The 23,395-nt window shown below is 35.8% G+C and overlaps 1 protein-coding gene across 1 annotated transcript in view; it reads left to right on the forward strand.

The window, feature by feature from the left end:
- LOC134528637 (synaptotagmin-11) overlaps window positions 1-17,900 on the forward strand; it is a 183,311-nt gene extending 165,411 nt beyond the window's left edge. Inside the window, exons 4-8 of the mRNA XM_063362435.1 lie at window positions 2,923-3,139; window positions 4,587-4,742; window positions 8,028-8,151; window positions 11,962-12,155; window positions 14,893-17,900. Of these exons, the coding sequence (XP_063218505.1) occupies window positions 2,923-3,139; window positions 4,587-4,742; window positions 8,028-8,151; window positions 11,962-12,155; window positions 14,893-15,012 (811 nt within the window). The 3' untranslated portion in view covers window positions 15,013-17,900. The remainder of the gene's footprint in view (window positions 1-2,922; window positions 3,140-4,586; window positions 4,743-8,027; window positions 8,152-11,961; window positions 12,156-14,892) is intronic.
- The last annotated feature ends 5,495 nt before the right edge of the window (window positions 17,901-23,395 follow it).

Here is a 23,395-nt window from a genome sequence, read left to right on the forward strand (position 1 = left end):
GCTTTCAAATGACGATTCCTTTACGTGTTTTACATATATAATATGGTTAGTGAACGGACAGAAAATAAACAGGATATCGTAATGTTTATGATACTTGAGGTAATGTTTTATTCGTCCTGTGCTTACACTGTTTCACCTTTTACGTACTGCGATTTGGCCTGCTCCTCAACTTCCCGCGCTCCGATACTTCACTAATGATACTGCTGATCAGGCTCGTTACTGCACCTCCGCCCCCCACCCCCGCCTCATTACCGCTCGCAGCGGACGCAACCGTAGCAACAGCTCCTGTTATCGAGGCCTGGCAGTCTTCAGAGCAGTCTGGCGGCCCGCGGGGGAAACTCAGACAAACGACCGGCGCCATTAGCACGGCGAAGAACGGAAGGTTACAGGCGACACAGTTTCTGGGTGAGGTGTGATGGGACGATGATCGATGTGTAGTCCAACCAGACAAAAAAAAATACAGTAAAAAAATCCTTACACGCTTAAGATTCTAGACATACAATGTTTTTCAGGGTCTTGATGTAAAGTAATAATAAAACAATTAAAGAATTTGTAAAGACCGCAGTTTTTCACGACCATTTTCTGCATTTTCTTGGCTTCTGGGTGTGGGCAGTGTCAGGTAATTGTCTCGCGACGTTTCGGCAGTCATTGCAGCTGCCATCATCAGGTAAATAGGCGTCTACCTGATTTATGTTTAACACACACACACAAAGGCTTATAACCAGTGGCTTTGCTCGAGGCAACTTCATGATATTGCACCACCGTCAGGTATTTTTGTGAATAAAAACTCATCAAATATCAGGTAAACAAGTACCTCGAGAATCGACACCTAGTGGCCCACCTAAGGCAGGGTCTGCATGGATGGAATGGGGATGACACTCATAGGAGCCGGCTGCTCCGCCCGAGCTAGAATGCGTGAGGGGAGATGGGTAGGGTTTGAATGAATGGGTGGGGGAAACGGGAGCACCTACAGTCCATGGCATCGTCCGCCACATTTCCGCCGGGAAGCGAACCCCGGTCACCTTGGTGTTGTTAGGTCTGTGTGAATGTTCTAGCCACTCGACTACTGCACCTTTACTGTTGTAAAAAGTAATACTGATTAATTTTAAATATAGTTTAAGCACGCCAATTTTGTTTTTCTTGTTTCAGTGTATTCTGAGATATATTATTTTGATGAAATCACACTTATCTCATTTTCTTCCATTTAATGAGATCGCCATTTTTTTTTTAAATTTGTGATTACACGCGCATATTTAACTTTTGTTTATATATTGTTTCATCTCTGACATTACCACTTTAATTTAATTATTTACTAATTTATTTATTTATTTATTATTTAATTAATTACTTACATTATTTTTATGATTTTTTAAACAATTGCATCTTAATTTGAATAGTATTATAGAGGTGTCAATTTTTTTATAGCAAGTGTAAGTATATTATTAAATATGCTGAGTAGCAATATATAAAATTTTCCAATAAATATTCACTCTCCCACTTGATTTAGTTATATGATTTTTATATAAACCGAAGCTGACCAACTTAACACCCTCTTTTGAAGGTTTTGTCTGTTCTACATTATTCACTCTTGGTTTATTACCTCCCGTTTGATTTGCTTTGGAGATTAGATTTTTTTATTAACCTAAATTTATTCCATTCGGGTGCAAAATACCAACAAAAGAAATGCAAAAGAAAAAAAAATTGTCCTAAAATGAATGATTTTCGTATATTTATCACCCTCTATAGTATTTTTTAAGAATTCTACTTCAACAATGGTTGACCCCACAACGGATGGATCACGTCTGCACGAGTTTTGTCGCACGGTACTTGTTTTACCCGTGACGTCATCGTAGCAGTGTAGGCGCATGCGCGAGAGTTTATGATTTCATCCAGACGTTTTCAAAAAATAAAAAAATCTAGGGCGCGGACCCGAACTGAACATTTCTGTTTTTTTTAATGTTTTTTGACGAGGGAAAAATTATTTATTTACTATTATTGTTATGCTTTTAAAATTTCTGTTTTTTTATGTTCTTTACAAGGATAAAAAGTATTTATTTACTATTAGTAGAGACCGGAAAAAATTGCGGGTTCAATGACCTCCAGGATAGACTCCACTGTCCTCTACACACTCGGGCAAATGCCAACTGTTCATTGGCTGTTGACTTGTGAGTCGTCTCGATTGGGCAGCCTGTGATTCGACACTTCCACGAGTGAGGGTCTCTGATTGCCCCCTCATTACTCCAGATTAACAGTGAACCAACGGCAGAAGCAGCACTCAGGTATAATTATTTGAATTGTAACATGTCACGAATTGAATCCGCGAATTTTTTCCGGTCTCTAAACTATTAGCTTTGAATATATATACTGTATAGAAGTCGCCAGCCCAGGTTAAAATTTCTAATACGGTTTTGAGGTAGTTGGTTAATTCACCGCCGCAATCGCCACCATCCTAGGGCATCGACTTGTGGTGGTCCCTAGCGGACAAGTGCCGAACTCTTCAAACACCCCTTCCCCCTCCTGATGAACGACGTTGAGCTGCAGTGAATGATTGATGAGGGGTGCGGGGAATGACAGCGGGCGACAGCGCTGCGCTCTAACGTGTAAATAACAACTAAGACGATACAGGGCGTTACGGCAGCGCACTGCAGCGGTGAAGTTCCCAAGCTGCTCATCATACGCTTCTGAAAAACGTAGAGTAAATCCTATCCACTCGCGACTTCTATACAGTATATATATTCAAAGCTATTAGGCTGTTGTTATGTTTTAACATTTCTCAATTTTTGATATGTTCTTTCACAAGGGAAAAAAGTATTTATTTATTATTATTGTTATGTTCTGATGCTCGGATAGTAATAAAAACGTGTGCACGGCGTGTTCCGTTTCGGCACGGTAAGAGGACTCGAACTCGCTGTTGCGCGGCAGGTACAAGGGCGAGAAGAACGCGCTGGTGGTGACGGTGGTCAGGTGCAAGGACCTGCCCGCCAAGGACCTGAACCTGGGCAGCAGCGACCCCTACGTGAAGCTGCAGCTGCTGCCCGACAAGCAGCACAAGGTGAAGACGCGCGTGCTGCGCAAGACGCGCGACCCCGTCTACGAGGAGGACTTCACCTTCTACGGCATCGCCTTCAAGCAGCTGCAGGTGACAGCTGCCGTCTGACGGTGGACGGCGCGAGTCAAAGTTCAAAAAACTTTATAGCTTTATACATTTTAACAAATTTAAACAAGATAAGCAGTATTTAAATAAAATTCATTTCCGAAAAATCAGGTCCAAAACTAGGGTTTTCGAACGGTCTTGTCCGATTTTTCCTTATAGAGTCGACGTAGTTTCTACCGGCAGCGAATTCTAGCGGCGGTCGTGGAAACTACGTGTGATTCGCGTCCAGAAATTCAGTTAAAAAAAAACATTTTTGGTTATATATTATTATTCACGCTCGGCATCATTTCAAAGAATTCAACGTTAAATTTCGTGCCCAAGTTTCGTATTACCAGTGTGTTTGCAACATGAAAACATGTCATAAATGCACGGAAATTGCTGTAAATTCTACAGCATATTATTGGGACAAATACTAAGGTAAAGCTGTATTTTTACAATGGTTTTTATTTGGGTGCACAATTATAAAAAAAATAATAGTAAAAGTAGATCATGTGCACAAGATTTAATGTCATGTTTTCTAACATACTGATTCACAACAGCTCAGATTTTCAACTTAAAATAATTTTTGAACTAATAATCAAAGATTCTTGTATGCAATGGTGGTCCATTACTGATTGACATGTATCTGCAGCTCGGATAATATCCGATAGTGCTAGCTGGTTATAGGAGCATCTTTTCATCTACAGATGCTAGTTTGAATGGTGTAAGTGTGCCAATGGTACAAAACTCTGCCTTGCAATTTTACAAGTGATATCGTTGGAAATTCTTGAGTTCCCAAGGACTATCCTTGTAAAAGTACAAAATGTTTTTACAGATTATGGACATTTTAGGCGTCCACTGGCGTTTTCATGGAAGATTTTTTAGATTTCAGAGATTGGCAATTTCCCACGGAAAATTTACAAAGAAAGAAATTTTATATAGTTAAATGATAACTCGGTGATTCTACTAGCGATAACACTACGGCAACGAATACAGACTCTTTGTTAACCTACACACGCTATTTATATCAGTTTGAAATAATGTAATTTTTTGACTCTTAGAAAATTAGAATTCGAAATAAATCGTATTATTTATAAGATGCTATGAATCCATTTTTTTAATTTCTGGGCTTTACTGTGCCAAAAAAATCAAAGTATAAAAATGCTTAGTTTGTTATAAGAGAAATACATCATAAGAGGTAGCAGGATCGTACCTAGAGAATATGAATGTGTTTGTGGGAGGTACACCTTCCCTTAAAATAAAAGTTAAAAATTATATTATAGTAGCGGTAAAATAGTGACCGCATTCATGTTAATGTACATTATTAAGATTGCATGAGCAGGGTGTTTGAAACTGTTGAACGCCACCACAAGCGGAGGAACTCCACGAGGGTGCAGAGGTCGTAGAGCTTGGTGGGGGGAATGGAGGCTGGAGGGTGTCGTCTCGTCCGCAGACCATCACGCTGCACTTCGTGGTGCTGAGCTTCGACCGCTACTCGCGAGACGACATCATCGGCGAGGTGTTCTGCAGCCTGGGCGGCGTGGACCTGTCGCAGGCCGAGTCGCAGCAGCTGTCGCTCTGCAGGGACATCAACCCGCGCAGCCTCAAGGTAGCGCAGCGACGGACAGGCCCTTGCCGGACAGGCACTTGTCGGACAGGCAGCTGCCGGAAAGGTAGTGCCAGACAGCGTCACGGCAAAAAAAAAAAAAAAAAAGGTTAACGCGAATATTTTGCGAATTTGAACATCAGAAATAAATAATAATACTTAAGTGAAACTTTTTATTTTGCCGAGGGGACTAAAATTTACGAGCGTTGCAAAAATTTCGATCGCACGAGGGGAATAGTTAGGTACGTGGTGGGGTAACCGGTAGAGCAGGAGAGTGCGTCAGCGGCGACGCCTCTCCAACGCATGCGCTAGCGGTCCAATGGGAAGACGACAAGAGGATGGGGGGATATGTACGTAGCGTAGCATGGTACATGCTAGTTGTAACGACCGGAAGGAAAGATATAGAAATGACGCAGCAGTGATGCTACGGAATTCTAGTAACGTTTCTTGTGTTTGTCTACTCCTAAGTATATATATTTTTTAAATTTTAGATCATACTTGTATCCTTACTATTATCAATAATATTCTCTTGTTAAAAAAATACTAATAATTTATCTCTATTATCTATAACTAGTAAGAAAGAAGTTTCACTTCTGAGGCGCGTGGACTCCACGCAAACACTTTTATTATGTAACCTTGCCATTATATCTTGTATCAGCCTTTACTTTAAATTTAGGTAACAGTAAATAAAAGTGTGTTAAAATAGATTAAAAAATTATTAAATAAAGATTTAGTGGAAAGAAACAATATCTTCTCTGGAAAAATATGTGATTTGTATTAGGTTGTTTGTAAAAATGACCTTAAAATATAATTTTAAAAATAATTTTTTTCATAAACATTGTAAATTTTATCACATTATCGTTACTTAGCAAATTAAAAAAATTACGTCTAAACTAAACACTTACAATCGATAAAATATTTTTAAAAATATGTAGCACTTGAGACATTGACATTTCAAATAAATTATTTGTAGATTATACACCTGAAATGCTTTATTTAAATGATAGCTTTACATCATTTTATGAACCATCACATTATAGAAAATAAATAACGATCTGGATACATCTATTATCAGATTACAAATATTATGTTTTACATATTTGTAAAAATAATTTTTTTGTTTATTGATAGAAAATTAATAAAACATTGGAATACTATTATTAATTTTAAATGTAGCAAACAAGAAATATGCATAGAGAATCAAGTTAATAGCTAGCCTTCAATAATTGTTAGAGTTATAGAGTATATTTAGGTGTTAGCTCTGTCAACTGTATTTGTAAACAACCTTAAGTGGTTGTCAGTGTTGGTAAACAAACATGTGTTATTTTGCAAGTCGCAAATAGGAAATTGGTACCACTGGCACTATTTATAAAACTGTGTCCAAGGACGTACAGAGGAACAACAGAAAAAAAGGGGGGGATTGGCCAGGCTCTTCCATCTTTATTCAAATTTCAATTTAAAGACCCAAAATTAAAAAAATCCAAACTAAATACTAAACGTTACCATGTCCATAACTGTAAAGGTAATATGAGTGTATCCCATTCCTCTAAGGTTTCCAATGTATTTTATTATCTTTTCAGGTTAAACACTCGTTTTTAAAAACCACGTGTGTGGAGCCACCATATTCGTTAGAAGTGAAACTTCACAAATTAGAGGGATAGGCAATTTTTAGGGTAGGTACTATACTATTTGAAATACGCGTAATCACACCTTTATATACTAGTGCCTTCTTCAATGGAAACTAAGAACCAATAAATGGTTTTGTGTTAGCTAAAAAATTGGTTGTCTGTAAAGTCGGTTTATGGACGATAGTTTAACATGACGTCATAAAAAACATTGATGAAATGATTGCATACTTGTATGAATAAAATTGAATCATTTTTATTGAATTATCACTATTTTGTATGGATACAAAGAAGGAGTGAAATGAAATCTACAATTTAATTGATAAATTTACTTTTATTTGCACTCATTAATTCAAATATGTTTATTACTTTAACGAAGAGATTATTTTAACTATAACTTTTATACATGTTTGCTATTTAACTTCTTCCAATCTGTGTTATTCTGTTAAGGATAGGACGATGATAGGAAAAATAGGAAACAAATGGGAGTGTTTCAAGTTTAATGTGCCCCGAAAAAGTCAAATCGATGGTTGTTCCAATCGAGTGGAAGAGAGATAGATGCGGCACAAGCGTACAATGAGCGTAACGGGGCACAGCGTAACGGGACACTTTTTCGTGCGTGCAGCCGGCGTTCATCGATTTATTAGACATTGTCACGTCAAAAAAAACTCTACTGGAAATGCGCACACAAATTGTCACAATTCTATTGCTAACACCGAATCCAACATCCAAGTCGAGAGTTCAGCGTTCCGAATTACTACTTGCTTAAGAATGAGGATGTTTGTAAACCTTTACAGAAATATTTAAAAGTATACGAAATCATGCGATGCTTCTGCCATCAGTAACCGGCTGTAGAGATGCATCAATTCAAAACATTTTTTATTTTTTTTTAACCCCACGTCATCGAGCAATATTTTTTACATTCGTTACATACGTTACACGCATTAACTTCGTTAACCTGTGAGTCTGATATTATTCGACCAGCTATATAAAAAGTTTCATTTTAAAAGTATTTCGTAACGTAACCTTTCCCCCCTCCTTCTTCGTGACAGTGACGTTAAAAACACTAGTGACTAATACCGGACAGCTCTATACTAACAACACAGGCTATAGTGTGTAAAGCAACCTAGCAGCAAAAGAGTTATTTTATAGATAAATCTTTAAATTACATATAATTTTTTCTGGTGTCAAATGATTATCTTCTTTTTAATAAATTTGAAACTCTGGAGGTAATGTTTAAATGATTTTTTTTCAAAGAGAAAAAAACAGTTATTTTCGTTGTCATAATGTTGGCAGCACAGGCATCAAACAGCTACATTGTTCATACTGGGCATGCCTAGAGACCGGAAAAATTCGCGGGTTCAATGACCTCCAGGATAGACTCCACTATCCTCTACACACTCTGGCGAATGCCAACTGTTCATTGGCTGTTGACTTGTGAGTTGTCTCGACTGGGTAGCCTGTGATTCAACACTTCCATGAGTGAGGGTCTCTAATTGGCCCTCATTACTCAAGATTAACAGTGAACCAATGGCAGAAGCGGCACTAAGGTATAATTATTTTGAATTGTAGCATTTCACGTAAATGAACCCGCGAATGGTTCAGGTCTCTAGGCATGCCCTCTGCCCGGCTAGTAGGTGACAGTGCGTGCTGCGGGTTGCAGATCCGCGCGCAGGGCAGGGGCGAGATCCTGGTGTCGCTGTGCTGGCAGCCGGCGGCTAACAGACTCACCGTCGTCGTGCTGAAGGCGCGCAACCTGCCCAAGATGGACGTCACGGGCCTGGCAGGTGAGACACCGCGCCCCTGCTCCAGGCTCTCGACTCCTCCTCTCGACTCCTCGAAGCTCCACCGAACTCCTCCGAAGTACTCGGACTCCGTCAAGATTTGCAAAATGTCACCCAACATGTCCAGGGTCCAAGCTCTCAACTCCTCGCAACTCCTCGAAGCTCCGCCGAACTCCTCCGGAGTACCAAATGTGTGGCGGAGACGCCCGGACTCCGTCAAGATTTGCAAAATGTCACCCAACATAAAAATAATTAACGTCTAAAGCTTTCAAAAAGATTGTAAAAGGGGGGGGGGGGGTAAAAAGTAGAGCTGGTACAGGGAAGTCTAACCTCTTTAGGACAGGGGGTGTGGGGTGTGTTGACTGAAAAAAAAAAACTATTGTTAATCCCACATCGATCGTTTCAGGTTTATTTCATGTAAACTATGCCTGACACATAAATAAAAAAAATGTCAAACTGCCCTTTGCACAATAAATAAACAAATAAGTACTCCTTGAAAATAAATAAACAATAATTTATCTTTATTATTCTAGGGGCGCGTGATAATGTATGATGGTTTGTGTGAGTTCGTGAGTGAGCAAGAATGCAAGGGCTGAAATCAGCTGTGCTCAAGTATACAAGAACGCTAGTACACTAGTATGATAATACACATGTATGAAAGTTTACACGTGCACAATTATACATGTACGCAAGTATGCGCTAGTATGCAAGTGTACACAAGTGCGCAAGTATAAAAGAGCGCAGTCAAGCACCTTACAGAACCATTGTTGCAGCCTGTTATAAAAGGACAAGTTTCTGGGTCCTTTAAAAATAATCACTGTGACCTTTGAGGGGTTGTGTTGCTGTCATCAATACAATTGTATCGGTAGTCTTTTGTTTTGCCAGCTTTCTGCTATCTAGAACCCCTGTGTTTGTTTATTACTGCCAAATTATTAACTTTAAGATGCGAAATTGCACGAAACTGATTGTACTGATTTTTTTAAACTCAAGTAAATTACTGCCGAGATGTATTTCTCTTTTGAAACAATAGGCTGTGTTGGCATCATAGCCATTATGATATACTTTCTCAACTTGTTTCCTACTGAGTGCAATTTTAAAATTAAAGAATACATAGGTAAGGCTGCATCGGTGAAGGACACATCCTTACTGTTCGAAAACAGCTTAAGATTCGCTCATTGTTGGTTTCACGCCCGGGAAATAAAGTGTTCGTGCACTTCGTAATTCTGCTTTTCCTAAAACACAAAGATTATCTACGGCGTTAAAGTGGCTGACTGTAACCAATCAACCCTTCAAGGTATGATCACCCGAAAGAAAAAAAAAATTGTTTAATGAAGAAATCGCAAAAAATCGAGCATGAAAATAAGGCTAGGAAAAATCCACTAACCGCCCTTAAAATAAACTTAACAAATTATATATTTTTACCTACATTTCTTTAATTATGGGCATTGGACATGGCGGTCAGTAAAAAACCTTTTAGAAATGTATTTTTTTCAAAGACCAAACTTAATCTTGATAGATTATTCATTGAAGTCCTTTCTGTATGAACTGATTGACATATACTTGAGCTAAACATGAAGGAGTAGTTAATATTCTTTGTAGGCTACCTCTATGCTATCGTTCTCTTATTGCCACCTTTTAGTGAAACAAACTGATTTATTTGCCGAGCAGTATTGAACAGGTTTATCATAAAACTGCTCATATCTGTTAAGAAGTTAATTAAAAAATTATTTCAAAGGTTGATATATAGCATGTTTCATTATTAGTTTGCCGTGTGCATATTAATGGGTATTATTTACTCTCTCTTTTCCCATGCACTATTCCTGCCTTAATCACTATCCTTGTTTTGATGTGCTCTATTGCCAGAAACACGCCATAAAGTACATAGTTTTATTAATGATATATATATTTAAATGTATAGAAGCATAGTACTTTGTAAAGATAAACTTGGAATGAGAATTAAAAAAACATTTTTTTTTTGTATTTCATCACGAGCATCATTTGCTAATATTCAAGTTTTACTTCTAAGAGACGTTACTGAAAGGTGCTTTCATGTTTTAAACAGTTTTTGTCAAAAATGTTATTTTTTTCAAATATATGGCTCTGTTCAAGCATAGCACATAATTTAATAATTTATGAACAGCGACCAACTGCTACAAATAGTTTGTCCTGCAAAATAACAGTTGGTGTTTAGCATTGAATTATTTGTTTCTTTCTTTCGGGAATGACTTAAAACTGTATTTAAAATATCAAAAGGCACTATTTTATGGTCGTAAGGAAAAATAAACAATATAGATCTAGCAACATGGGGCACCATTTTCTCTGCAATGAAAACTAAAAGTGAGACACTCTACAGGATGAGTCCGTATTCAACTTAAACTTTGGCTGCAGGTTCATCACGACAAAAATAAGTTGAAAACATCTACACGACTTATGGTATGTAGTGCTTCTAAGGCTCATTCACGTCTTTGAAGATGGGGCTGAACATAATTTTTATTATAAATAATAGCTAATGTATATAACATAGAACACTGAGCGTCTGTATTATGAATAAACGAGTAATGTTCTACAACCACTGCGAATTTCCCCACAGTGGCAAATTAAATTCACTGAAATAATTGAGTGTAGTAACACTCCACAAAAATTTGTGAAAAACAAGGGTTTTATTATCTCCAATAATTTTGCTACGGCTACAAAATTTCAACAAAAAACTTAAAAAAAATTCTTTTTGGACAAAATTGCCCATTTTTGAAGTACCATATCTCAAGAACTATGATATATACAGAGCTGCAATTGAGCTAAAATCATGGAACATTTAGTCTTCTTTAAAAACGGTAAGAGTGAACGCTTTTTCGTTACCACGTGTACTGTTGAAATTACAAGAAAAATAAATAATTAAACGTGCAAATATTTTGCTGTTTTTTTGCGAATATCTCAAAACGCACGAGGAAATTTGGGTTGGATAACTACAGATTCGGATTGAGCACGCAAAAAAAAAAACAAAAAAAAAAACATAGGGTACGAAAATAAAACCGAATACTGGATTTTTTTTGTAAAGAGAGGCCATTTTTGACACTGTTTGCCTGTGTTAAATCTTCAAAGGCGTACACCAGCCTTGATGAGCACATCCGACCATACGTAGTAGATATGTTATCACTAGAGACCTGTAAAATTCGCGATTTCAAATCCTTAAAGGATAGACTCCATGATCCTCTATGCACTCGTGAAAATTACATCTGCTGATTGGTTACCGACTCGTAACGCCTGTTGACTGGAATGATCGTGATTCGCTAATACTTCTGTTAAAGATTTTTCATTGGCTTAGAATCCTTCAGATAAACTGTGGCCCAATTACTAGAGAACTGAAAAATTCGCGGATCCAATTACCTCTGGGATAGGCTCCATTATCCTCTGCATTTCTCGAGCAAACACGCGTGTTCATTGGGTGCTAACTTGTGATGCGTCTCCACTGGGTAGCTTGTGATTCGAGGCTTATTTGGTAAATAGTCTGTCATTTGCCCAGAGAGATCCAATTAAACTGCGAGCCAATAGCAGAACCAGCAGAATTGTTCACATGTTTGAATTTTAGCCTATCACGAAATGAATCCGCGAATTTTTCCGGTCTCTACCAATCACTGAAGCAAAATATTGTCAAAAGTATTTGGACTCTATCCTATCGCGAAATGAATCCGCGAATTTTACAGGTCTCTACTTATTACCTTATTTTGTCGGGGTTGAATCCGCACCCTAAGTTTGTGTGTCGGATGCGAGACCCAACGGTCGTTGACTTCCCGCGCGGTTTGCCGTGCTGCGCAGATCCGTACGTGAAGATGTACCTGCTGTACAACAACCAGCGGATAGCGAAGAAGAAGACGCACGTGAAGAAGCGCACGCTGAACCCGGTGTTCAACGAGTCGTTCGTGTTCGACATCCCGGCCGGCACGGACGGCCTGGCCAGCGTCAGCCTGGAGTTCCTGCTGCTGGACTGGGACCGGGTGACCAAGAACGAGGTAGCCTCCGTCACTGTCGTTTGTTCGCTCGTCCTTCTGACCTTGGGCGCAGATTTACCCTGCTCCTCCCCTTCCCGGCCCACGGGAGCCAGGGTGTCCGCAAGGAAAAAAATATATTTCGTACCAACTTAGGCGAGAAAAAAGTACTAGATTTGTAAAAAAATGTACTAAATTATAATTTGTTATTGTTTTAACAATTTAGGAAGTTATTATGACATTTCAATGCTCTAACTTAAATATATCACACCAAACACACACATACATTCCATAGTTTTTAAAAATAATTACGCTTAATAATAAAACATATTGGAGTTACTGTAATAATATTATATTAAAAAAAAAAGTACTAGGTCTGTACTTGACCACTTAAAAACTTATAAAAGTACTAGATCTAGTATGAAAGTACTAACTGTGGACACCCTGTACGGGACCTCACTGAAGGGAGCCCGTATCTGTGAAACAGGGTCAAAACGATGTTTTAAGGATAACGTTCTATATATTTTAAAGTTTCCTGCTTGTTGCATGCATATATACCGAAATATGGGCAGTACACAACATACAAACACAATGTTCATATATGACTCGTGTCTTTTAAAACCCAGGCGTAAAATTCTTGCGTCATTTAAAACCCACGCGTAAAACCACACAGATTAGCCCCGTTATGCTGCGTTATAACTTTCGCTTTCGCCTATTCACATCCATTAAACGTATAGTATGACTATGAAAAATAGTTTATATGTAATTTGACTTTTTAATGTATTAAAAACATATTTTAAAATGATTTTAATAAAAAAAACTGAAAACTAACATACTATAAAAGTTAGCAAAAATCACTGTAGTTTTCTTTTAGTGATTTTATGAATAATACCTAATAGATATCTGTTGAAAATATTTCTGACAGAACAAGAAATACAAGAGAATATAGTGTTAAAGTTACAGAAACAGATTTTGCTAATAGTACTGATGAGTAAAAATAAACATTTTAGCGAGTGTTGAAGTACTCGCCATTGATGTTTAGCATCTAACCTCAGTAACGAGCGAATCTATTTATCACTAGAGACCTGAAAAAATCGCAGGTTGATTTCGTGTTATGCTAAAATTCAAATAATTATACCTTATTGCTGCTTCTGTCATTGGTTCACTGTTAATATGGAGGTCCAAGGGCCAATTAGAGACCCTCACTCATAGAAGTGTCGAATCACAGACCACCCAGTCGAGACGACTCACAAGTCAGCAGCCAATGAACAGTTGGCATTTGCCCGAGTGTGTAGAGGATATTGGAGTCTATCCTGGAGGTCATTGAACCCGCGAATTTTTCCGGTCTCTAGTTATCACGTTGTAAATACACATTAAACACGAAACTCGGTCACGTGATTCAACATATAATTCTTTATTCTAACGCCGAGCGTGATAAATATACACCTGCGCAAATTGCGTTTTCAACTGCAATTCTGGACGCGAATCACTCGTGGTTTTCCGCGTCTGCCGCATGGAATCCGTTGCCGGAGCAGCTGCGTCGACTATTTGAATCATTCGACCAGCAGACCGAACATCTTCGACGAACGTGGCTTTGCGAACTCTGGGAAGTAGCTTGGCTTCTGGGTTGTAGCCGCGTCCTTGGCGAATAACTCACCGACGTTTCGGTCGACATTGTAGTCACCATCATCAGGGAGCCCGGAAACATTATTTGTGAACTTTGGCCCGCGGCATCCGCCACAGATGGCAGCACCGTGGTTACACGTTTCCGTTACATTCACGAATACCGGATGCTGAGAGCTAAGATGTTAAACACATTAAAAAATGGGGTGTGGCTGTGTCATGGATACGGCCGTGTGTTGTACGTGAATACGTGTACGTAACAGGTCATATTTTCTACATAAAGTATAAAATACGCTATTTTATGCATGTTATAATCATGTTTGAATTCTAATAAGTCGTTCATATGCAGACATTATATATCTATATGTTTATTTTAAAACCATAGGTACATATATTCACTGTAACTATTTAACACTAATGTTTTATATATGCAATCGATAGATTTTTACGAAAGGTGACGATTGAAACCTAAACGAACGTCGTAGCTTCTACCGAGTCAAAGGTTGTACTAAATGGAAATCTCGAAACGCAGCAAAATGACCTCAAAATGGCGACGCTTCCCCCTCCACCGCGCTCGATGCGTCACAGTCCTCACTTAGCCTAACGGATTATTTGATCCTTTGGCCATCCAGTGGTGTAATTAAATTTTAAATGGAGATGATAGACATGTAGCTGCAACACCAAACTGTATTTTCCCCGATTTTTTATCATTACTTTTTTTTGACGCGATAACGTCTTATAAATCGATGAACGCCGGCTGCACGCACGAAAAATTGTCACGTTCCGCCTGAGCCGAGCGTGCAAGAACCGGCCAACACACCTTGCGAGAAAAATCTTCTTTCTATAATATCAAACAGGTTAAGGCGGTTTTTTTTAAAACTAAATGTTCGTGATTATATTTGAACAAATTATTTAAATTAAATTAGCAAAAACTGTAAAATTAAAAAAAGTGTGCAATTTTTCATCAATGTTTTTATATGACGTTATCACGTAAAATTATCGAAGGTAAACCAACTTTACAGACAACTACTTTTTTTTTGATTGCCTCCCACTGTAGAGACGTGTTGTAGTCAAGAACTCAGCGCGGACGAGGATGAGGGAGGGGGGGACTGCAGCGAGGGTTGTGGCGTGCTTGCAGGTGATTGGTCGGCTGGAGCTGGGCTCGGCCAAGAGCACCGGCTCGGCGCTGCACCACTGGAACGAGGTGTGCAGCTCGCCCAGGCGCCAGATAGCGGAGTGGCACAAGCTGCGGGAGTAGACGCAGCCTCCCCCTCCCTGGAACAGACCGCAGCCCCCCCTCTCCGCCCCCCACAAACCAACCCCCTTGGAAGCCGCGCCCCCGGGGTCGACAGAACCTCTCAGAGCTGTCTGGCAGGAGTCGCCATCCACCCCCTCCCCCGCCCTACACCATAGTCACCCCTGGACACAGCCAAGTTCTCCCACCATCACCGCCGCCGGAAAAAGTGGTTTGGAGGACTTGGCTGGTCGCAAGGGTGAAACAAGAAATTTGTTATGTGTTTTAGAATGCTCTTAGAAGATATTTTCACATGTTATCGGTTTTAAAATTAGTTGTGAACGTTACTAACTTTCATTGTCTATTTTTTGTATTAGTTTCAGAAGATATATTAGTTTAAAAAAAATTTGAAAAAAGGGGTGCATAGATGTACTTTCAGCTAGACAACTCAGAGAAGTAAACGTTCTTTGGGGAGCAGCCAAGAAATGTCAGGGAAAAAAAAATATATATAATGGGCTTACATAACTGTAAGGTAACAGACAGTATGTGATAATAATACGAGAGGTTGTTGAAAATTTATCAGTAATCTGATAATTTTGTAGTTTAAAGTTATATATTTTTGCTGTAGGATTTTACTTATATATATCTGGAAAGTTTAGTTTTATTTTGACGTTTTACAAACACGTCTTTTATGATAATGTGTGGCAAAGGATAAAGTGTATCAACTGAAAAAATTACAAATTGTATGGTTTTAAGTATGAGTTAGGTAAACAAATTAGAAAATAAGTAATGAAGATGCTGTTATAGTAAACCGATATGTTCATACTCATTGGGTTGATTATATTTTTTAAAAGACGAAGACTTTGTATGTTTTATACAAAGATGACGTTAAGTGATGACTTATATGAGTAAAACGTATTATCAAAATTTGTTAAGCTAATATAATAATATTTTAGTAAATGTAAATGACAATATTTGCGTAATGATTTATAACCTATGATACTATTTGTTTAAATATCTGAATATATTGTACGTTTTAACAGAAATAGAACTCGAAATGACACGAAGTGTTTTCTTACATAACGTAATTACTATCCTATTCCACACATTTAATTAAATGGAACTGATTATTAATATTACAAGTTTTGATATAAATATGTTAAATATCTTAAAGAAAGACTTAAAATACATCCCTCCATTAAATTTACGCTTTGTCATGTATGTTTCAAATATGTTTGTAGGTTTATGTAGCTCTGCATGATGGCCATACTGTCAAAAAAGCCATTTTTACCTTAAAATTTTGAATATAACGAAAAATCCTAAACAAAGCAGGAGATAACAGTGTTTTCATTAAAAATATGAATATTTAATATTTGTTGTGCGGCATTACCTCAAAATTTAATTTAGCCATCAAAACAGTAATTCATTGCTAGTTACGTTTCCTGAATTACATCACAGCCATTTTTTTTCTGAACTTCATTCGGCCAAGGAAACCAAACAAGGACGCAACGAGGAATGAAAACAACAAAAGTGAAATATTTGATCTTCATAAAGACTTGAAAGTTAAGCTTCTGCTTACATTTTTATTAGTGCGTTTTTTAAATCATTAGTAAAAATATAAAAAAGGGCAACATAATTTAAGTTTTAAAAATTAAAAAATAGCAAAGAATTTAATTGTATGAAATTAAATGTAAGTTTTTTAAGTGTGTATTTTAAAACTTTGATGTTATTAAATAAGGTGTATTTGTATTATATTCATACTAGAATATGCTTTATAGCTGTTTGTGCATATTTTCCAAACGCTGGAGTTTTTGTATTAACTGCTGGATTATTTTAAATATTATTTTAGGATGTGATTTTTATTAAAATGAGTTAGTTTAAGGTATAGTTCTTGTTATAATTTCGCATATTAATCAAAGGTTGAGTGGAGACCTATATGATGAATTATATGGTAATGATATTTTCACTTTATGTAAAATTCATGTAATTAGAAGCACCAACTGTTTATGTTACCTTAGACATGCTCAGTCATTCTGCTAAAAAAAAACATAAATTTGGATTTAACATGTTTTGTACATTAGGCCTACAGTTTGTTGAGTGTTTCCAGATGTTATCAAACACAATTTGATCTGCGAGATTAATATTGCATATTTTTGTGTAGAAATAATTTCTCATTAAGACAGACCACTATTTCGCAAATATATACGTGTGAAAAGTAAAATTAATATAATATTTATTAAGAGTAGAACCTATGTTATTTTTAAGGTAACTGTTAAGACTAGTGTAAGCATCAACCACTAAAGTACCTTCCCGTAAAAATAAAAGATTAAAAATATGTACAATGTTTATCAGAATTGTGGTTAGTTCAAAATATATATTTTAAACACATGCATGTAGATTTTGTTTGGCACACAAATAACGTACTTTTGTATTTATTACTCCGCTTTGTACGATTTTTGTGCACTATAACTGGCTTTAAAAACTTTTAATCTTTGGTATTTAATAACAGCCTATTGAAACAAAATAAAAGTTTCATTATTACTTTGTATGAAAGAAAAATGTAAAATTGAATGTACACATAAGTTGTGTAAATTAAAACTACTTTCATTTATGGTTTATGTATTTTTCCCTAGATGAGAACTTAATTGTACGATGCGTATATTCACGATTTTCTCATGATTCTTGTATTTGTAGAAACTTGTGATCATAAAATTTAACTAATAATTAACTGCGTGAAATTGTGCATATTTAATTTATTCACATATACATTGGAAACATTATTTGGTTTAGGTGATGAAATCTTAAAAAAAAAAAAAAAAAAGTTTAAGAACAAAAAACATTGTTGTGTTTACAACCAAATTACTTATAGAAAACACAGCATTAGTAAAATAAATTGTCTTTTCGAGATAAAATAGTGATTGACTTTTCTTTACAAAACCTTTCAAAAATACTTTCTTCTAGGGAGGTTTAATTTGGGGGGGATGGGGGGTGGAAATTGTACAGATGGTTAGGAACAAGACATTTAAATAACAGGGTGAAAAAAGTAGCTTTTTCAAAACGTGGATATGTCAAATTGTTTAAAAAAAAACGTGAAATGTCCTTAAACATTCCTATTTATGTGCTGTGTTAGCTCTAGTTTAGCACAAACATTAATGTTTACTTAGGTATGTATTTATTTTTATGTTTGTGTTTGGGGTGTTATGAGATAGTTTGGTTTTACTTTTAATTTATTGTTTATCAACAAGTTATCTTAATCCTCAATAGAAAAAGAAGAAATGGGGAAAACATAAATATTGAAAAATACTTAGTTCTGAAAGCTAAATTATCAAATTATTTCCTTTACATAGCTATAGTATCGAGAACATAAGCAGTGGGGTTGCCCTTTGGAAGCGTCGATACAATTCCATAATTCTTGACAGAAATCTGAGACCATATCATGAAAAATTTAACCTTAATATGAGGATTAAAAACTTATTGTATTGTAGAACAAGAATACAATATGCTGTGAGATCTTGAATGCAATTTCAGTAACTTTTAAATTCCATTGGAAAGTATAGTTGCGAAAAAAAAACCTAGGTATCTTCTTTACTTGCAAATTAGTTTTTAATATTTTATATTTAAATATAGATAAATTATAATAATTTCATACGAATATCAAGTACTTATACTTAGAGAAAACCTCACGGTATTAAAATTAGTCAAAAAATAAAACATGTCTTGGCATACTGAATATACGAGATTTCACATGCATACAGTATTAAAGCACCTAGGGCTTTGCCCAAGCTTCAAAACCTCAACCAAACTAACAGCCCCCAAGGTGACCATACAAAAAGTAAACCTAAAGAATCATATTTTTAAAAGTCAAAACAAAGAGGGGCTATGATAAGTGATAAGAATCAATAAATATTTACTAAAAACTACACCAGAAGATACGAATCTAAATTTCATCAAAAGCGTTATTTTTCCTTGCTAATGAGTGATTTCACAATAGAAACATTTTCTGCAACAGATTGTAGAAAATGTTTCACACCACATCATCATGTAAACACTTGCATACATAAAACATTTATTGACTGTTATAATGCAAAGCAATAACCTAGGCAACTGGGCTCAAAGTAAAAAAAAAAGATTAAGTAAATTAACACCTTTTTGAATGCACCTAATATGTTCAGATGCTACAATAGTAGCCAAAATAAGCTAAACGCGATGGCTTAGTTCATTACATAGCCAGAAATAAAATATATAAAAAATTATTTGTTTCAACTTCTTTAGAAAAGTTAGCTTACTGGAATAGCAAGGATAAGAAAAAATATATCGCACTTAGATAATATATCATGAGTTGTTTAGCTGATGACTACTGGTTAAAACGATAAAGTTATTGTTACAAAGGAAGTTATATACTCTTTAAAGCTATAACTATACATTTGCAGCCGGTTGAATAAAACCCGGGACCTTGACTTGAATTTTCTTTTTCGCTGAATACGACTTAGAATATTGAATTTGAAATTGGCCATGGATTTGTTTTTGACATTAAATCGTCATGTTAACTTGGTTTCAAATTTGACCTTGACATTTAATTTGATATTGATCTAAAAATGAACCTTGACCTTTATTTTGACACTGACCTTTAATTTTAAATTGACTTTGAATTTGACCTGTAATTTGACATTGACCATGGATTTGAAACTGGCCTTAATATTGACTTGGAATTTGACTATATATTTTGTAATTTATTAAATTAATTAGACCTTGACCTATAATTATATTTTACCTTGAATTTGGATTTAAATTTTACATGGAATTTGACATTGACGCGTCATTTAGTTTAAAAATTTACATAGCCTTTCATTTAACCATACACATTAATTTGAACTTGACATTGTATTCAACATTAACAATCGCTAATAAAAACAAAAATAATAATTTATATAGCATCAAAGCATGTTTTTCCTTAACCATAACATAGACCCCAACCTTAAACTGAAACTAAAAATAAATAAATTTTACTCAACATAACCTGACCTAACAAGATAAGATCTATCCTCACCTGGCCTTACCTTAACTAATACAATAAAACCTAAACTAATCTTATATAACTGAACCTGACCTATCCTTGAATTAAAACTTGAATTAAACTTGACCTTAATCTTGATCTTTATATTGAATATGCACATGCTATTGTTCGCCTATATAAATATTACAACAGCTATTTGAATAGTATTACTATTTCACTCAAGTGTTTTTATTCGTAATAATTATCATCAATTCTCTCGGAAAAATTACTCGATTTGACTAGAATTCAGATAGAGAACTTACTATTGTTTATTTTAATATTTAATGTACACATAAAACTGAATCAAGATGGGACAACTAATCGATAATAACCCAAGGATGAGAGTTAGTGTACGTATCAAAAGTTCTCAATACTCATACCCAATAAAAAATTTCGACACTTCAAACATAACGTACATCCATAGATCAGCTATCAAAGTTATTTTACAACATAGATCCTATCCTGAAGTAGGTCTTGCCTTATTTCTCTTACTGCAAGTTAAAAATATCTCTATATTCTTGTAAATAATATAAATCGCGTAAACGTACTAGCTGAAGCAAAATACTCGTGTGACATTCTTACCAACTTGAGCGAAGCTGGAGTCACACGCCACGACAGGCCCGGCTGGCTCAGTAGCCAATGAAAGACAAGGTCACAGTGACATCAGCACGACGAAATACGCGCCTCGAAGGCCCGCAAGACGTACATTCAATTCCTTATTGCGTCGTTTAGTGGCGAAAAACGGAAACCTTACAAAACTGAAATTAATTTTTTTTTGGTAAAGCTTTATGACTAAAAACGATATTTCATTTTAAGTGTAGGTATATTTTTACAAGTGTTTCGTAACTTTAAACTGTTTATTATTATTTTTTTATTTCTTCGCATAGCTAACAGCGGAATCATTTTTCTGTCCCTTATGAACATATCTATTTCATTAGAACTAAAGTAAACTTAATCTCGCTTAGTCCCAGAGACAATTAAATGTTATATTTTTTTATGCACTTCAACAATCAACAGGATATTAAATATTTCTACACGGCCCACTTTTTTTTTTTTACCGCATCCCATACCAAAATTTATTGACGCATTTGGCATGGTAAGATTTGCCGACAACCATTTTAGAGTTCGTCGTGTTAATATTGTCGTGGTATCGCGACTCTGCGCTGTTGACTCTGTCGTGCTGGAACGATGTGGATACGTATAATCGGATTTGTCGTGTCGTGTCGGTCGTGGCATTGTGACCCCAGTTTAAAGAGCACTGGTAGTAGTCAAACTTCAAATCACAATAAGTTACTTTAACTGATTACGAACCAAGGAATAATAATTCTACTATGTTATATTTAAAATGAGATTTTAGAATGTATCTACGGGAAAAATTATGGCAATAATTCAGCGTAAATGTTATTACTTACAAAACATATAGCAACTTAATAAAATATCACATAAACGTGACAACATAATATATACCTTCGAACATTACAATAACAGTCGACACTTTCTGAAAAGAAGCTGGTGCTGACAAACTCATCTGCGCCTACTTCACTGAGCAAAAGTTCCAACATGAGGTCGATCAAGGGCTGGCGCCATCATCTAGAAGTGCAGAGCGTCATTCAGTATCGCCACACTCTTGATAGTCGTAGCTACTGTAACTAGTTACCAATATTCTTCAAATTCAAGTCTTTGTTCTTGAAACAAATGTCTTTGTTCTTGAAACATACACTACGTAGTAAATTAAAGTTCAAAAATAAGTCTTATCTAAAAACAAAATTATATATATCTTATTCGGCATTTCACAACTGAGTCACTAATTTATAATTCAGTTCTGGTGTCTTCTGATAACGTATCTAGCACTTTCTCTTGTATAAAAATATAACTGTGAAGCTCAAATAATGCACGTGGTTCTTTGATGAAGGCTGGAAAAGTTATCTTCTCATAAATATGTTAAAAAGGTTTGCAAACACTAGAGATTGTGTTCGGCAAATCAAAACTCAATACTTCTCCTTACATGGAAAAACAATTTGACATTACAATAATTGTATTGCTTTGGACAGTAAATACAAATACACATAATTATAACTGTTTCTGGTTAAATAATAATATAATTTTTAATTTCAATTCGACCTCAGCCTGGAATTTAACATTTGACTTGAATTTTAGCGCTTCTTTAGACATAAATAAAAATGTCCATAAAAAAGAGTGTGATGGCTTTTACATATGTAATCGAACCGTCGCAAGACAAGGTGATAAAACAAATATTTTTGTATACGATTATAAAAAAAATAGAATTTCTTTAATACACAAATAAGTACATTGACGTATGACTATAATTTAGTTTGCATGAAACTAAAATAATTAATTTACGAAAATAAGCTACACCAATTAATTATAGAGTCAATCTCTATTCAAAATTACTTTATTTTTAACTACTGCATGAAATATTGTTTCTAATAAATAAGGAACACATACACTGTCTTCAAGTATAGATGTTATTTTTTATGAAATTCGCATTTGTTTCAGTGAGGATTCAGATTTTGACAACTGAATATTTATAAGGTGATGAAGCAAATAAACACAGATAAACGCAGCACTAGGCTAGCAAATAATCTTTAAGTAGGCCTAATTATATTGTTAACTTTTAAAGAATATCAATTTACCAGAGTCTGTAAAATAAAATAAAAACGCGACACCTTATCAGAGTTTCCCACGATACTGGTACACTTAATCGTGAACAAGCATCGCTGTTTGATTATCAAACGAGTCACGAAGGAGAGCTTATCTAGTTACTTTTTCCACAATCATTCTCTCACTCCGTCAGTGGCAAAAATTAGAAGTGACTTGGCTGAGAGTCAGAGGGACCCAGATGAATCTGCAATCTCTGCCCTGTTTTGAGCAAGTCATTATAGGACGTAAGCAATATATGCTCACGGAAATGGGAGGCAATTTTTATATGATTTTTTAATGGCTTAATGTATTTTTGTTAAGTTCTTAAATGAACTTGTAGCTGATGCTATGGCATTGACATTGCATTAATAAATGTGTACATAACATTCAATTTATAATATGGCTTGTTAGTGCACTAAATACAAATTTAATAGGGAGTAGGTTCAATTTTAGAATTAATTGTAAGCGTAATAACGTTTACAATACTGCGCCAAAGTTTGATATGAGGTGATCTGAGAAGCGACGGATTGCATTTTTGAATGAAAATGAAATGTCCGTGGGAACATTCACATACGAAACTTATCCGATTCAGAATCATAAATTTGTAATTTGGATAATGGTAACTGTTGTGGGTGGCACGTGAGCTATATGCAACACAGCCGTTGTCCAGCATTGTCCCTGCAGTAAGAGTCA

This window comes from Bacillus rossius, chromosome 1, assembly GCF_032445375.1.
Source record: "Bacillus rossius redtenbacheri isolate Brsri chromosome 1, Brsri_v3, whole genome shotgun sequence".
Lineage (NCBI taxonomy): Eukaryota > Metazoa > Arthropoda > Insecta > Phasmatodea > Bacillidae > Bacillus > Bacillus rossius.